Genomic DNA, 17385 nt, shown 5'->3' on the forward strand with positions numbered 1-17385 from the left:
GCTCGCGGCTCGCGGCTCGCGGCTCGCGCTCGCTCCTCTCCCCTCGCAGCCGGCCGGGGCCGGCGCCGACCCCCGCCCCGGAGCCCTTGCCGGCCCGGCCGCCCGCGCTCGGGGCTGTTTCCGCGAGCAGGTGAAAATGGCCGAGAACTTGCTGGACGGACCGCCCAATCCCAAACGAGCCAAACTCAGCTCGCCCGGCTTCTCGGCGAATGACAGCACAGGTGAGGGGGGGCCGGGCGGGGGGCGGGGGCCCCACCCGCAGGTGAGCGCCGGGGAGACCCTCTCCGAGGCGCAGGCCCGCGCAGTCGCTTCCCGGGACCCGGCCCGGCCGGCCGAGGGGAAGTTTGTAGCCACGGTGCGCCGGGGCCCCGAGCGGGGGCCGGCCCTGCCCGGGCGCTCGCGGCCGGCCCCGGAGTTGGGGAGTCCTCCGCGCGCCGAAAGCGAGCGGTACTTACGGGGAGGAAAAGTAAAGTGGAGCGTGCCCGTCTTCGTGGGGATTCCACGCGCCTCCCTGTGCCGCCGTGCGTCGGCACACGCGGGGCTGCTCGGAGGGATGACAGCACAGGGTAGGTTTCATGGTTAGGGAAGGGGAAAGTGCAGCGGAGGGGGGGACCCAAAGTGTTTTCTGAACTAGTAGCACAATTCGCAGCGCTGCGACCAGAAGACACACTCGTAGCAGCAGCCAGCCTGGGAGTTAAGACTTGGAAGTTTCTTGGAATGTGCTCTTTGGGAAAATGTTGAGCAGTTATCCTGAAATCTCTCGTTCTTCGGTCACTTACTTCGCCAGCCCAGACTTCGTTAGCAACATGTCATCAAAGTTGCTCTGGTGTGTTTAATTTCAGAGGCACAACCTTAAAAGAAAGTTAGGTAGCAGATCCTTTTGGGCTACAATGTCCACTTGAGCTGGTGCGATTTTTACAGTGTAGATGTAGAAAACAAATATGTTAACCAATGTGGGAATTGCAGTTTTTGCCCTCCGCCCATTTTTTTTTTTTTTTTTAAAGCAGGGTATTAAATAAAACGTCCTTTGAAACAGCGTCTCTGAAAACTTTCTGAGATAATCCCATCAGTTGCTTAAGAAGTATTTTAGTTTCTATTCATTTAATAACTCTGGATTCTTGTGGGCTGGTCCACCGTACCCTTGTGATGGAGCTGTATTTCCTCTTTCAGAGCTCTCCTTTGCAGTAAAAACTTGTGCGCCGCTGGGAACAATTCTGTCTCCAGCGCAGCCTGCGTTTCTCCAGTACAGTCTTGCAGTAGCAGCATCTGAAAATCAGTTTATAATGAATGGGTCCAAATTGAATTATATTGCTGCAGCAGTGCCCTCAGATTTGCAGTAGACACAGCTGTTCAGCTTGTGCAGATATTTCTGTGGCCACTGGCATATTTCTACTAATGGTCTAAAAAAACCCATTTCTCCTGTTGAAACAAAACTACTTCAATTCTGTGGCTTCAGTTTTAACACAATTCCTAGAATATTAAGGTAGGCTTTAAAAATTCGCCCTAAGGAGATTCTTGTCTAGTTTAAATACAGTTTGCGGAATGGTGGGCGGGGGTAGTAAATAAGTCTCATGGGACATAAAAGTCACTAATACTATTTTTTAAATTTTTATTTATTTTTATTAATTTTTTTTAAAGATTTTCTTTATTTATTTGACAAGAGATCACAAGTAGGCAGAGGGGCAGGCAGAGAACGAGGAGGAAGCAGGCTCCCCGCAGAGCAGAGAGCCCGATGTGGGGCTCGATCCCAGGACCCTGGGACCATGACCTGAGCCGAAGGCAGAGGCTTTTTTTTTTTTTTTTAAAGATTTTTTTTTTAATTTTTTTAAATTTTTATTTATTGGTCAGAGAGAGAGGGAGAGGGAGAGAGAGAGGGAGGGAGAACACAAGCAGGCAGAGCAACAGGCAGAAGCAGAGAGAGAAGCAGGCTCCCTGCTGAGCAAGGAGCCGGATGCGGGGCTCGATCCCAGGACCCTGGGATCATGACCTGAGCCAAAGGCAGAGGCTTTAACCCACTGAGCCACCCAGGCGCCCTTTTTTTTTTTTTTTTAAATTGATAAAGAATTGAATGTGATGTTTATTTTGTCAAGTCAACTTGTTTGAAGTAAGAAGTGTGGAAACAGCCATGATTTAAATGCCCTTTTACTGCAAAACAGATCTCCTTTGCTTCATTAATCTTGTTATGTTTGAGTGAAAAGTCTTTAATCATATGAAACGAAGATCATACCAGGCAAGTTCAGCTTTGAAGCTTGTCTTCCGAAACTGGTAACTTTTTGAATGGCTTTGCAGCTTTGCTGTTGTTGAAGGAGTTTATTACAGATTGTGTTTTCTATAGAGGGATAAATTACTAACACAAGACTTAACAGAAAGGCTTGTCCCACTATATACATTCCGTTCTTTCCAAGATGGAGCTGAGAGAATGGCCTTTTTGGGTAGTTCTGTTATTGAATGGTCACATATTTACTTGATGCACTGTTAAATCACAACAAAGTTTATCTGAAAGGATTTTTCCCTCTTGGCCACCTTTTCCCCCCTTCCTTTCTAACCTCGATCCTCCCAAGGCAGGAGCTCACTCTTTTCCAAAAGTGGAACAAAAAAAAAGTTTTTAATAGCTCCAATTTAAATCATTTAAAGAATAAAATTCATGCTCATACTTGTGTTGAGTTCCCTTGGTTACACATTCATCACATCATGTTATTGGGCAAGAGTCTGTTAGCGTGGGGCCGAGGAAAGGACCATCATCAGGCATGTGAAATGAGGTACAGCCTTGTTTCCCGTAACTGCTAGTCCGAGACAGAGATCTTTTTTTTTTTTAAAATTTTTTTAATTTTTATTCATTTGACAGAGAGAGAGAGGGAGATCACAAGTAGGCAGAGAGGCAGGCAGAGAGAGAGAGGAAGGGAAGCAGGTTCCCCACCGAGCAGAGAGCCCGATGCGGGGCTCGATCCCAGGACCCTGAGATCATGACCCGAGCCGAAGGCAGAGGCCTAACCCACTGAGCCACCCAGGTGCCCCCGAGACAGAGATCTTAAGGATATATGGTAAGCAAATAAAGGACGAAAGGAATCGCATTGCATACACTCAGAGGAGTGAGGGCATTGGGTTAGATGGGAAAGTAGGGAGACTCAACCGTATTTGTGAGGGGATGTATTTTTGAGGCTCCCAGGAGGAAGTTGTGCGAGGTGGAGCAAGGTGTGTTTCTTTCTGTGATAAAATTTGAGTGATGGGAGCTCTGTGCATAGGAAGAGCTGAGGGTTTAGGAGGAGGAGGTCTGGTGGCATAAGAAACAAGAGTGATTTGGAGTGCCACCGTGCAGTACATGTCTGTGGAACTGGCCTTGGGAGCCATTGGTGTCCGTTGCGTGAATCTGGGGGGCTGATGTTGGGTGGAGAGGACAGTACTCCTGACATTGGGGAGCTTATTAGCTCCCTGGAGGGCACTTGCAATCTAGCAGGGGGAGTGTGGATGTGCCTAAAGCATGCCAGCGAGGTAAGGTGGCATCTCTGAGTGATAAATGTCACTTGCCGCTGATGACAAACAGGAGAGGCTGGGAGTGCTTCTGAGGGGAGTGTGGAGAGGGTACAGAACTAGAGAATGTGCCCCGAAGGCGGGTAGCAAGAGGGAGAAGGAAAAAATAGTACTTCTGACCCCACCCACACCTCAGCTCTGGAGTGGCCCTGGATTTAACGTCATGAGATGTCGTGGAAGCCGCGTCTTCTTGTTCCACATCGAAGGTGTAGATGGTTTCTTGCAAGTGCTGTCTTTCCTTAACTTGGCACCCATTGGAAGAGGCACGACTGTGTGTTTCCAGTATATAGTTAATTGTGTGTTTTGGAAACTTCCTTATTTAATATGTCCAGATTAAAAAAGCATATTAGTGTTTTTCAACAGCAGGGATTCGTGATTTAATAGTGAGGGAGAAGTAAAATACCCATGCAAGCAGTAAACTTTTTTTTTTTTTTTTTTCGGTCAGCTTTATTGAAGCCAGATTTACATACAACAAAAACTTGTTTAGTTCAAGTTTTTTAAGGCTGTCTTCTGAAAACTGCACATAGATCTATTTCATCCTATCCTATATAAGTGTCCCTAAGCAGTTGTGATTACACTTTATAACGTGAATCCCTTTAAATGCCATAGGAAGCCATATTTAAAGAAAGCCTGGAGTGAATACTGTTGCCAACCAAAACACCTTTCACAACAAAACGGTGAACTGTTCTTTATGTGGTGTGTGTTACTTACCTGAGCGCTTTGCTCCTGTCCCCTCAGCTCGGGCCTCACAGCATGCTGTGAGGCAGGATGGGAAGACACTCTTCCTGCCGGTTCTCTGTAAGGAGCCAGACTCGGGAGAGGTGATCCGCCCAAAACTAGAACCAAACCTAGATGAGGAGAGTAAATGACTGTATTTTCGTTTTACAACTCCACGTCCATAAATGTGAGATTTGCTTGAATCGTGGGTTTACGAGCTTGCAGTACTTGGCAGGTTTCAGTAGTGTGACTCCGGCAGGTGGAGTACATCTCGGGGGGAGGTCTGCCACCGGCTCTGGGGGAGCGGGATGCGTTCTTCTGACTGGGGGTAGCAGCAGGGGCTGCCCCTTCCCTCTGGTTCTGGTGCAGCAGTTTGCCCCCCCCCCTTCCTGTGGTGACAGTGGAAAATTGAGGACCAGTCACGTTTTTTTCATCTCTTCACCGAGTTCTGGCTAAATGGGAAACATAAACTTTTATAGAGACTTCTAGGGCCAGGGCTTTTCATGACTTTGCTTTACTTTACACGTGTTGGAAAAGTAGGGACTTTTGGATAACCTAGGGCTCCGTCGAAGTTGCTTGGGGGTGATGATAGGTAAGTACGAACCCCACTAGGGGTATCTCGCAGCACAGCAGGCCGCCGGGCGTCACTCCTGTTTGTCATTGGAGTGTGGTCCCCTGATTCTAAAACGGTACGGAAACAGCTTGGAAAGGGATGAAGGAGCTTCTGCTTCGACCAGTAGCTGTGTTTGTACAACTTCTGCCTCCTGCCTCCGCGGCTCTCTGACAAAGTATGTGATTACTTGGGGCCACGTAAGTGCTGACGTCGTGTTCTACTTAGAGTGTTTGAAAACAGAAGAGTTAAAATGACTCTGCCAAAATGTGCCTTCCCTGGGTAGGATGAACGTACCTTGTTGTGACCTCTGGAAGATGAGCAAAGCTCGCGTTAGGCCAGTTTAGTTCTTGGGTGCCATTAGTCGGGACACCACCTCTGCCATCTTAATTCAAGCCAGCATTCCGGGTATATGCCAAGGAAACTAGAAGGCATGCAAAGAAGCGTTTCTCAGAAAAGGTTTTGTGCTCACACGAGGCTGGGAGCAGCTTTACTGCAAGGCCTTCCCGGAGCCCTCACATGCTGCGGGGCTCTGGGCCTTAGGGTACAGGGCTCTGGTTTGCACATTCATTCCCACACCCTTTTTATGTAATGCAAGGGTCCTCAGACTTCCTGTAGAGGGCCAGAGGTCATATTTTTGGCTCTGCAGGCCACATGGTCACTAATAGCTACTGAACACTGCCATTTCCGTACCACCTGTACGTACACCAGCGGGCGCCGCTGTGTACCAGTGAGCTAGTAACTTCTGTCGGAGCCGGGAGCTGGCCCTCGCGCCACAGTGTGCGACCCTGATGTAATGTGGGATTTGTGCTCTGAGGATCCTCGGTTTTCTCTCCTGAAAAGTGAACGTGCCCCATAGTCCCAGTCCCTTGGACAGGAGACCCGTTGGTCGGTGGATCTGTCAGAGACGGTAGCCATGCACGTGCGTCCAATCTGTGGTGTAACACGATCCGTGAGGATGTAGCCAAGAATTCTGTAGTCAAGACTATTGATCTTGTCTCCATTTCCAATTACGTTTTTGTAATAGGAACGGGAGGACCATGAAATTTTAAAATTGCAAAAACTTAGGAGGTGCGGTGTGTTCTGAAGATTCTTAACTGACTTGAAGCATTTTTCATGGGGTTGTTTAAGCAGCAAATGGATAGGTGATTCTGGTTCTTTACTATTGATACAACAATTCAGTCTGAGGTACTGTTAGGGAGTAAGTAGCAGCATACAGAGGATTCTTATCCAGGGCTCTGAGTAGCTTAGAACTGTGTTGACAAAAAAAAACCTTGGAGGCAAAACTCAAGAATACAAAAGGCTATTAAGTGCCAGAATGCTTGAGTCAGAGAGGGCAGTCCAGGAGGGCTTCCTGTATCATGTTCTGGTCCCTGAACGTCCCTGCGTGGAGAAGCCCAGAGCTGGATGTCCAGGCGAGGGTAACACCTCAGAGATCCCCTGATCAGCCGAGGAAACCTCGACAGAGCAAGGCGCCAGGCAGCCGGGGAAGAGCGCGGGGGTCTGTGCCTTCTGTAGTGTTGAGAAAAGCTCCCTGTCCGCTCACAGCAGTTTCGTCTCCGTGAGTGTCACGGCGCACGGCCTGTGGATATGATCTTTGGCCGCTTGCTCTCATCGAAGTCCTCTGGTTGTCCCAGACAGTCTCTCCTAAGCTCTCAAACTCCTGGCCATCCGCTCTGGTTTTCAGCACACGTGCCTGCTGTCCCCTAGCCCACTCTGAGGCCGCTGCCTAGTGGTGCATCCGTCCTTAGAAACGCCGTCCTACGGCTGAAGGGCTCCTTGCGGCTGGCGTGGTCGTGCACGGCTCCAGTGTTAATTGGGGGAGGTTTGCCACACTTGTCCCGCCCAGTCTTAAACTTTGCTTTCAGGAAAATTCTCACATTGCCGCACATCCCTGACGAAGAAATCTAAGTCCTTGGAGCAGTGCCTATTGGGGACCTCTTGTACATTGGACTTTCTGTGGGGGCTGTGCTCCTCTGTCCGGAGCGCCGAGATGGAGCCACACGTGGGGTCCCGTGGGAGCGGGGCGGAGGATGCCCAGCTCCAGCCTGGACTGGCCGGGCCGTGAATCACTCAGATTTACGGGAGAGCACTTTAGACGCAGGGAACGGGTGCAGGAAAGGCACGCAAGTAAGCAAAAGTGACTTCTTCCCCCCCCCCCCCCCCCCGATTTTAGACAATATAGGGAATGACTGTTGCTCACATTGAAAAACTGCCTTTGGGGTGTTTCTGGTTCTAAATTTCAGAAGCAAGGCTGTCTCCGAGCTCTGTGTCTAAAAGTTGAATTCCTTTCCTTTTAAACCTTCCCTGTAGAAAGACATCATCCCATGTGACAATTCCCCCCATGTTTCATTTCCATTAATCAAAGGGATGTTTAGTGAAATCTAATGGTGAAAAAAATTTCACCTGATTATATCTGACTTTCCTGTGTCTAGGTATCCCATCTGCTACTGTTTGAAAATCTACTAATTTGCACGTCTTTCTGATCCACCCGTGCCACTGTGTAGACAGTAGGTGGTTCTTAACAGTGGTGAGCTGTTTAATGGGGTTGTACAGTTCTGTTGTGAAGCAGAGTCTTTTTATTATTTCAAAGGCTTCCCTTTGCCCTACCACCCAAATATTTTGGATTTTTTTTTAACCAGAACTGTACTACTTATACATGTTTTAACTTTGTAGTTAGAATAACCAATGAGATGGCAAAAAAAACAAACAAAACAAAACAGAATAACCTCTTTGTTATGAGAGGCTTGTATGATATTTAAATAAGGAGATTTTGGTATTTGATTATAAACCAAATGATGACACTCGGAACTGTAGAAATCTATCAAATAATTAGGGTTTGCTTTGACAATTATGGGCTGTAAAAGCTTGACCCAGTTCCTTTGGATTAAAATATTTTGAGTATTTGTCACCTGATTAAAAGTAGAACCTTCTACCCATGACTCAGAGTTGAAGGAAATGTCAGAGCTTTTTATATGGGAGGCGGGTGGCGTGGTATTAAGGAAGGAGCCCTGGCCTCTGCTTGGAGGGGACGCTGCATCTCAGCTTGTCATTTCTGAGACTTGGGCCAGTGACTTTACATTGGAGCTTGGGTAGGTGAGGGTAGCAATCTTTTTCTCCAGGGGAAAAAAAGGCCCTCATACTGGGCTACTGTGGTTCCTGGTATAGAACAGGCTGCGGTAGCTGTTGCTGGTCTTTAATTGTGTGGGGAACCTTAGTCGTGCCCTTCCTCGTGGGCTGGTGGGGGTTGGGACGATGTAGGTGCGGAGTCTGACCCCGAACCAGATCCACGGGAGTTTCTCGCTGAATAAATGGGAAGGTGCCACCCCTGCCTGGTTCTCTTCCTGCACCAGTGCTGCTGTGAGTGTCGTCTCCGCCAGCTTGCAGGAGAATGAATTGGAATCCGAGATGCAGGCATCCTACAGACCGGACTTTACCCAGTCTGTGTTTGAAGTTGAAAACGCTTCTCTGTTGGAAAATTGAAGTCTAAATGGAATTGTTTCTCCACGAGGAGTTGATTTAGGTTAGGATTTAGTGAAAAAGAAAAGCAAGTGTGGAGAAATCATAAAAACAAGTCTTTTTCTAAAACCAGTGTTAGGGGAGAAATGGCCTCGGGATCACAGTGCATTTTAGTCAGGTCGATGGGATGAAAGAAGTGTCGGTGGCATTCACTTCAGAGCGAGGTTTCTGCTGTGTTGTGGGGTATTTTCTCTCCTGCAGATTCTGTCCTGGAAGCTGTTGCAATGGAGTTTACTCCTTTCCATTCTTCTGGATAGTTCGGGTATGGTGATTTGTGGGTTTTGCTGGCAAAAACTGTAAGAGCCTTTCTGCCTAATTTGTGGGTGTCTTTACATTAAATCTTTTATTTTTAGTAAACAGCTTTCACTGACTATGACGAAAAGGCATGAAGCTCTCATAGACCTTCTGTGCTGTTTTTGTTGTGCCTCTAGTAATGATGGGGTTGGGTTCTGTTCGCAGAAGAGCACTGTCTGCCCAGGGTTGAACTTCTCTTTAAAAATCTGTAAGAGAATCATTTGAATTATTGGGAGATAGTTGGCTGTTTTAGCGTGCTCTGGTGACTTTCTCAGACTTCGAAAGTGTAAGGAAAAACTGATTTCTTCTCCACAGAAAGAGGGCCGATTGGGACATCTGAAATGACCGTGTTCTTGTGGTATTTGAGCGAGCAGCGTCCAGTAGAACTTTAGGCGATGGTGCCGTGTTCTGATCTGCACTGCCCAGCACCGGAATCACCAGTTACTAATGTGATTCAGGAGCTAAATTTCAAATTTTGTTTAATTTTAATTAATGTGCATGTCAACAGCGGCACGTGGCTAGTGGCTGCTGTATTGTATACAGCACCCCTGTCAGTGCATTTATTTATGTCATTCGTTCATAGTTGAAGATATTTATGACGAAGTTTCTTCCAAGGCACCATCTTCTAAAGACACTTTCAAAAGTATTTGTTACTTTAGATGTAGGACTTTCCATTTAGAAAATATTTATTACACTGTGGTGTCAGCCCTGGAGATACAGTGTCTGCCTTTGTGGGGGGTCAGCTGTAGTTGGGTGTGACCTCGGACCTCAGAGGGGAGGTCTCTAGGCATGATGTGCCCATGCATGGTGGGGGCAGAGGACAGAGTCTGCTCCGAAAGGTCTTGGAAGGCCTTCTGGGAGAGGTGTCACTTGTGTGGAGACCTGTTGATGGACACCAGATGGGGGTGGAGAGTACTGTATGGTTGCAGGTATAGGGAACAGTGTAAATAGCCATTGTGAAGGTCTGGGATAGAGTCCTGAGCAGGTAACAGTTTTTGCAGAAACCAGTTCTATTGTTGGTTTACACTCCCTGGGCTACCATTTAGAGGCCACGTGGTCTTACTTCTGAGAGGCAGAGACTGCCAGGGTGGTCCTGCTCTGGGTGTGGTGGTGGGGAGCGGGCCAGTCTCCGCTGTACTGCTTCATTCTTGGAGTCAACAAAGATTTAAATGCTTATGTCACTCGAATCGGCGATATGTTCTTACTCTGTGTGGGTCAGGGAACCTTCATAGAGGAAGGACTGTTGTGGGAGTCAGTCTGGGCACCTGTGGCAAGATAAGGTTGTGGAGAGCCTCCGGTGTCAGACCAGGGAGTCCAGATCATCTTTTTAGGGTTTGAAAAACAATACAAAATTTGAGAGACCCATTGTATCCAGGGTATTTGGAGGAAGCAACCACGATTTGTTCTCCAGAAATCTAAATCAGCTTTTCCCAGAGTGTATTTTTCCATCCGTGTTCCTATCTGCTGGGAGAGTTGACAACTGCCTTCTCTTACCCCAGGTCCTGTTTGTGAGAGGAAAAGCCCCATGAATCAGAATTCATGTACTTATTTAAGATGTTAGGAATTTTTTGTACAAACATAATTTTCTTTCAAAAGCTTTTTTAAAAATCATTTTCAGTATGGGTAATTTATTCATAGGGCTCAAACTTGTAAACAGCACGAAAGAAGGTTTAGGAGAGGGCCTCCCTCTCCTGCCTCCCGAGCCCCCAGGCCGCCTCCCCAGAGGCAGCCCGCGCTGGCCACTTGCGCACTTTTCTAGAACTTGCTGTGCAGGTGGCAGCATGTGCTCTCTCGTGCTCTTCCTGCCAGAGTGGCACAGCGTACATGTCCGTGCACTCCTCATGGAGAAGTATCTCAGAGCTGGTGCAGATACTCATGTTTGAAAAGCAGGCTTCATTCTAAAAATCCTTTTTTTTTTTTTTAAGGTAAAATATCTTGGTGCTGTACTTAACACAAAATGATTTTAATGTTTTCACTGTACTATAAATAGGAAGAATTGAAGTTTGTCAAAAACATTAATTTGGTGTCACCCTGAAGACTGTCGGAGGTTTTGTTACTGTCATTATGTTACACATCATGCAACCAGTTCGCACCAAAGCTCTGTTTATAGTTTCCCAGTTTCTGGAAGAGATTCCTAAAACCAGAGGTTTTTATTAGTCACCTTATTAATTAATGATATACACATATCTCTGGTATAACAACCTACTTGTACACCAAGCAGATAAAGTAAAAATCAGTCTCTTGTTTGGTAGGACTTCTAAGAATGTTCACATTAACTCCAGACCTTTCATTAATTTAGTTAATTGACCTAGAGTTGGCAAAACATGAAGGTGACGGAAGGGTCCTTCAGGAGAGGAGAGTGGCTGACTCCCCTGCGGTGGCAGTTTGGGAAAGGGAAAGCAGTCTTCCCTTCCAAGGGAAGAGACGTCTGAGGGTTACTAAATTTAAAAAGGAGGGAAAACATACATGATAATTAGGTCCTTATTAGGAGTAAAAAGTGGGTGTACATAGATTTCCAGAAGGTAATCTCTAGAAATTGGTTTTCTCGGTGGCGGGGGACTGAAGATGTTTTGGGGGGGCTCTCCACTTTGCACTTTATAGTCTTCTGAATGCTTAATAAAGGGTCCATAAACATCGTAATTTCATCACAAAACTAGTGAAAGAGTAAATCAAATCCAAAGCAAAACATCTTAGTCTTTGTGGTTAGAAGAATCTGTTAAATGGTGACAGGTGCAGTTTTGGTTAGTTCTGTTGCAAAACCCTTGGACCTCTAGCAAGAAGGATTTGAACAAGTGTAAATTAACTTGGAGGCGTCATCCAAAGATAGGAAAATGTGATCGAGTTTTAGTGGGATGTCCAGTTACCACTTCCTTTGTTACTACTCCAGTTCTAACAGAACCCTTTCAATTAGAGGTGTCTCCATTGATGAGCTGGAAGCCGTGGGACCTGACAGCCACCTAATGTTTGAGTATTTCGAGCTGCTGCCGGCTTTCCCAACGTGGGCATCATCTCATTATTACATCAGGTGCAAAATGTCCTATGTAGATTGTAACTTTCCTTTAGGAAAAAAAAAAACAACAGTAGTTTTTGAAAAATCATTCTTTAACGTATTTTTTCTTTTCCTGCCTTTTAAGCTCATGTGAACATTAAAACCATTTTAAACTAATACTGAGCCTGTTTCAGATTTCCTCTTCAAACTGCAAACACTCCCAACTGGAAGTGTTCCGGATGTCCTCATCTGGGCTGAATGAAACTCATCACCTGGGCCTGGACACCCCAGGGGCTGCCATAAAAAATCAATTTCCTTAATTACTTAAATGATTCATTGATTCACAGGGTTCAAAAATCAGAGGGACACAAAGCTGTAGAGTGAAAGCCTCCCTCCTTCCCTCCCTCCGCCTGGTGCCCCCAGGTAACCACTGTGCGTAGCTTGTGCAGCCCTCCAGGGTTTATCTCGTGGAGCAGACGCGGTCTGTTCTTGGCTCCCTCGCCCGCTTCCTACCCTCTCCTCTCCTGGAGGTGGCATGCCGCATACATGCTGCACCCCGGTGCATGGCAGCGTGCGGAGGGCGGCGTCGGCTCTTTCCATAGTCACTGGTGTCCATTATGAGAGCCGTGCCGTAATGGCTTTAATCTGCTCCGTAATGGCTTTAATCTGCTCCCCACTGATGGATGTTGAGGTTACATCCAATCCTGTTCTTGCACAAACAGGGCTGTAATGAATAGTCCTGCACGGTTGTGTGTGTCTCCATAGAACAGATTCCTAAACAGGGAAGTGATGGTTAAAAGGACTATGCGCTGGTAATTGTGATCATATCATCACATTGTCCTCCCCAGTGCGTGCGTGTTGGTGGATTCTTGAAGCTTGAGAAGCAGCACGCTCACATCCAGCATCGCCCTTGCTTTGTGTTTGGGGTGTATTAGTTACTAACATAGTCTCGTTGATGGACGCTCGAGTTACTCTTCAGCTTGTGATTCTCCATCATTTTGTACCTCTTAGTCACTTGCAACTTATCTATAATTCTGTGGTGCTTTTTCCCATGAAGACCTTTTTTAGAGCAGCTTCAGGTTCATGGTAAAATTGAGGGGGGCATACAGAGATTTCTCACATCTCCCCAGCCCCACGTGCAAGCCTTCCCCATTATGGGCCCTCCCACTCGCATGTGTTTGTTACAGCTGAGGAACCTACTCGGACACTCAGCATCACTTTACCTTAGACTCTCGGTGTTGCACATTCTGTTCGGACGAATGGATCATGACATGTATTCATCATTGTATTATACAGAGTATGTTCCCGCTTTTGTCTTAAAAACCGCCTGGACTCCCACCTGTCCAAACCGCCCCCCCCCACCAAGCTGCTGACCTTTTTACTGTCTCCATAGTTTTGCCTTCTCCGCTTCTCCAGAGCATCAGGTAGATGGAACCACACAGTCTGTAAGCTTTTCAGATTGGCATCTTCCATGTAGTCATATGCATTTAAGGTGCTTCGTGTCCTTTTGTGGCCTGGTGGCTCATTTCTTTCAAGTGCTGAATTACACTCCGTTGTCTGGATGTTGGTGTACTTTTTGGACGTAATACATTCACTTCCTGCCAGGGGCGCTCCTGTCGGCCACACACAAGCCCACTTTTGTATGCTGCGCACTGACGCCGCAAGTGCAGACGGTGGTCTTCCCCCTTTCTCCTGACTCGGGGTCGCTGCCTGCTGGCCACAGCTCCCAGCATTTGGGCCAGAGGACTTGTCTCTGGGTGTCCCTGGCTCTTTCCTTACGCGGTAGCCAAATAGTCTGAAGGGGCCTGGGGTGGTTTCTGCAGAGGTTCGATCCTAGCTCAGCTACCAACCTTGCTCATCCTCCAGGACTCTGGAGGTGCAGAGTGGATCAGCAGCTGATGACAACCCCTCACCTGGGTCTCGGTGCCCCCTCGGCTGTGGTGGTGGTGAACAGTGAACCCCTTTCTGCTCCTTCTGCTCCAGATCATCTGGTTACCGTTTGGGGGCCGCTAAGTGAATTGTGGTTGGTTTAGTGGTGGCTTCCTGCTGTGACAGCATCTTCTTCCCACCTTTGTCTTAAAAAGGCTTCAAAATCTTGGTCCTACAAGGCTGAGGGAGACGGCACACAAACCACATGTAGTCCTTCCTAGCTCTCAGTCCTAGCACTTTCTGGAACTTGTGAGTGTGTGGAGTGAGGATAGGAGGCTGGCTGTGATTCCAGGACTCTGGTGATTCAGGTCTAGGGTGACAGGACTTGCAGTCAGGACAGTCTTGGGTTCCTTAAGGGAAAGGTAAATAGCAAACATTCAGGGAAGCAAGATTTCTTGGTCTCTGAAAAGAGTAACCATGAAATGCATTTGTGAATAAGAAAAGAAAATGCTCAAATTTGAATAGTAAATGATGATACAAAGTAGACTCTATCCTTCTTGGGCAGACTTTTTCTTGAAAAATTATATAGAGGACATTTTTATAAACCAGGTTTTTCCCTTGTGACTTACATCACAGTTTCTGAGGTACTGTAGTTCCGTTCCAGTGAGGGTCGTCTACTGCAGCAGCGTGCTGTCCTCCCCTCACTTGAGACCGTGTAGTTCGTGGTGTCTGAAGATCCACAGGTAGCTACTGACTGATCAGGTTTCCGTCTAAAAGAGTCCACCAGGATGGATTCTTTGGTAATAGGAGTATTTGTCCCATAAATTAGCTATATATATATTTGGGTCTAATAAATGAATTGCCTTAACAACTTGCAACCCAACAATTGCATTAGCGAGTAGACTTTGGGCCTTTATTTATTTATTTTCACACACTCTTCTCTGAATGATGAGTGACACTGACAATGGATCTTCCCCCCAAGAAGGCCTTTCTCTTTTTGTTGTTGTTGTTGTTGTTTTTTAAAGATTTTTATTTATTTATTTGACAGAGAGAGATCACAAGTAGGCAGAGAGGCAGGCAGAGAGAGAGGAAGGGCGAAGCAGGCTCCCTGCCAAGCAGAGAGCCCGACGCAGGACTCGATCCCAGGACCCCGAGATCATGACCGGAGCCGAAGGCAGCGGCTTAACCCACTGAGCCACTCAGGAGCCCCTGTTGTTGTTGTTTTTAAGATTTTATTTATTTATTTGACAGACAGAGATCACAAGTAGAGCAGCAGGCAGAGAGAGGGGGGGAAGCAGGCTCCTCGCTGAGCAGAGAGCCTGATGCGGGGCTCGATCCCAGGACCCTAAGATCATGACCTGAGCCAAAGGCAGAGGCTTAACCCACTGAGCCACCCAGGCGCCCAAGAAGGCCTTTCTTCCTGTAAAGTGCTCTGGTGGGGTCCCTCCTTCCCGAACCACACCCGCACGCCTGCAGAGGGAAGCCAGCCATGCTGGAGTTGAAACCCACCAGAGGCATAGCGGCCGGCTTGTGCTGTCTGCTCGGCTCCCTTCTCCGCCCTGTCCACGTGCAGTGTTTCTCAGCGTCTTTCCTTCTCAAGATCTGCTCAGAGTCAGCCTCTCATCTGAAGCCTTTCTTGCTTCTGTTCACTTCCTTATTCCGCTTGCTTGTAAATTGGTGTCCGTGGCCTCTCTTCCTCAATTAGATTATAATCCTCTGAGGGGCAGACTTTTGTTCGAGTCTCAGATAAGCCCCTTAGCCCTGCAGGGAGCGAAGTCCCAGGAGCCAGGACGTGTACCCATGGTAGGAAGGCACGGGGGAGGCAGATCGCTCAGCCAAGTCCGCTCCGGCTCCCAAGCAGATAGCGATTCTGAGGAGAGGCGGGACTTTGCGTTCAATAGAAGATCACTGTTCCGAATGAAGTAAAATCTCATTATTCTGTACTAATTAGGGGGTAGTGTATCTGCATAAAAAGCTTGAATCACAGAAGATTTAAGAGGGAATTTACTTTAATTATTTCCTAATAGTCATTGTTAAAAAAAAAAAAAAGTTAGATGTCTTTTGGGAACTAGTTTAAATGCCTACATAGAAATTATTAGTGGGGCGCCTGGGTGGCACAGTACGTTGAGAATCTAATTCTTGATTTTTGGCTCAGGTCATGTTCTCAGAGTCATGAGATTGAGCCCCACATTGGGCTCCTCTCTCCCTCCCCCTCTGCCCTGCTCCCTCAAAACTATTTGTAATGGCCTAAATGCTAAGAAAACAGTGTTGTTTTCTTTTCCCTTTTTTTTTTTTTTTTTTTAAGATTTTTATTTATTTGAGAGCAAGCCAGAGAGCACAAGCAGGGGGAGGGGCAGAGGCAGAGGGCAGTCAGACTCCCCACTGAGCAGGGAGCCCAATGTGGGGCTTCATCCCAGGACCCTGGGATCGTGACCTGAGCCAAAGGCAGACTTCCAACTGATGGAGCCACCCAGGTGCCCCTCTTTTCCTTTTAAAAAAGTTAATTCCGCGTTGCTGAAGAGTTGCCCCATTATTTATTTGTACAGTCCCCACCATGTTTTAAAGCAGAGTAAGCTGTACTTGCACTAGCATTGTCACAAATTATTAGGACTTTACCTTAGAGAATTGACAGCCACTGAGCACGAACCCTGTACCAGCCCTATGTCATAGCAGCCTTGGAAGACGGTGCTGCGGCAGCGAGCGACTGATGTGTGTCGAGTCCTTACTGCATGCCAGGCTGAGTACTGTGTACCTGTGGTACGGTTTCATGCCTGCGTCAGGGGGTGTAGACAGCGTAAGTGACAGAGTGGGGCCTGAGTCAGGACCAGGCTGTGGTTCCTGTGTTAGGAGTGTCTCCCTGGTAGTGTATTGATAAATACACCATGGAAGTCTCGAATGGTCTCCAGATCATCTAAGAATTAGAATCCTATGAAAGTGTTTTCCGTTCTGTGGATTCCTCTTCTTCAGATGGGAGGTTTTTCAGAATGCATCACCCTTTTTGGATTAATTTTTGTATCCAGTTTTTACTTAGGAATTAAAATTCTTTTCGTAAAAATTTCCAGGTTTGATGAATAAAAGTGCTTAGCCTTTCTAGGGTTTAAGTTCTGACTATTTGAATAGTCAGAGTTATAGTACAAGTAATGCTAAAGAACATGTAAAAGATGATGGAAGGAAAAACAAAAACTTTTTCACAGAGAATGAGGGCTGCCCTGAGAAGTGGGCGTGGGTGTGGGGAGAGGAGACGTCTGTCGGGGGTGGGGGGTCTCATGCTCAAGAGTAGAGAAACATGAACATGAACCATCACCTAAACTCTTAACTCTCAGGTTTGATTTTCAGGCAATATCTCTTACTCTGTGTTAGGCCATTTAGTCTTCACATGGGCCGCAGGATGGAGGGGCCTGGATGCTGAGGTGTATACAGAGGGAGAAGTAACCTGACTGGCCCCTGCAGGAAAGAGGGGGGAGGTTAAGAGAAGGATGAGTGGAACAGGGAAGCATTTTAAGAGAATTCATTATTGAATTTTGTTCTCTTTGTTTCTTTTTTACTAAACCGGTAATAAATGTTTGGGTTACTACTTCATATCTTCTAAACAAGTGAAGTGTTAACAGTGTTATTTTGTATCCTGTCACTTTGGCTCTCTTTGGAATTCATTCGCTTATTCAGGGTGGAGCTGTTTGTGGGGGGCCTGATCCCTCTTTCATGGTCCTTAACAGCCTTGTGAGTTATAACCAAGAGTTGATAGTATGATTTTAAGACTCATTATGTCTGCAAAGTCTAGAAGAGTTCCTACTTCTGGCTAATACAAGATTTGATAAACTGGTTTATATATACATTGGGACAGAAAAATCAGTTCTGCCGG

General features: G+C 46.9%; 1 protein-coding gene across 1 annotated transcript in view; it reads left to right on the forward strand.

Moving 5' to 3' along the window:
* Window positions 1-60: 60 nt before the first annotated feature.
* The window catches only part of LOC111156131 (CREB binding protein), a 123825-nt gene continuing 106500 nt past the window's right edge, over window positions 61-17385 (forward strand). The window contains 1 exon segment of the mRNA XM_022516775.1: window positions 61-221. Within this exon segment, the coding sequence (XP_022372483.1) occupies window positions 137-221 (85 nt within the window). The 5' untranslated portion in view covers window positions 61-136.

This window comes from Enhydra lutris, unplaced genomic scaffold, assembly GCF_002288905.1.
Source record: "Enhydra lutris kenyoni isolate GAN:26980312 unplaced genomic scaffold, ASM228890v2 scaffoldscaffold45, whole genome shotgun sequence".
In the NCBI taxonomy this organism is placed as follows: Eukaryota; Metazoa; Chordata; class Mammalia; order Carnivora; family Mustelidae; genus Enhydra; species Enhydra lutris.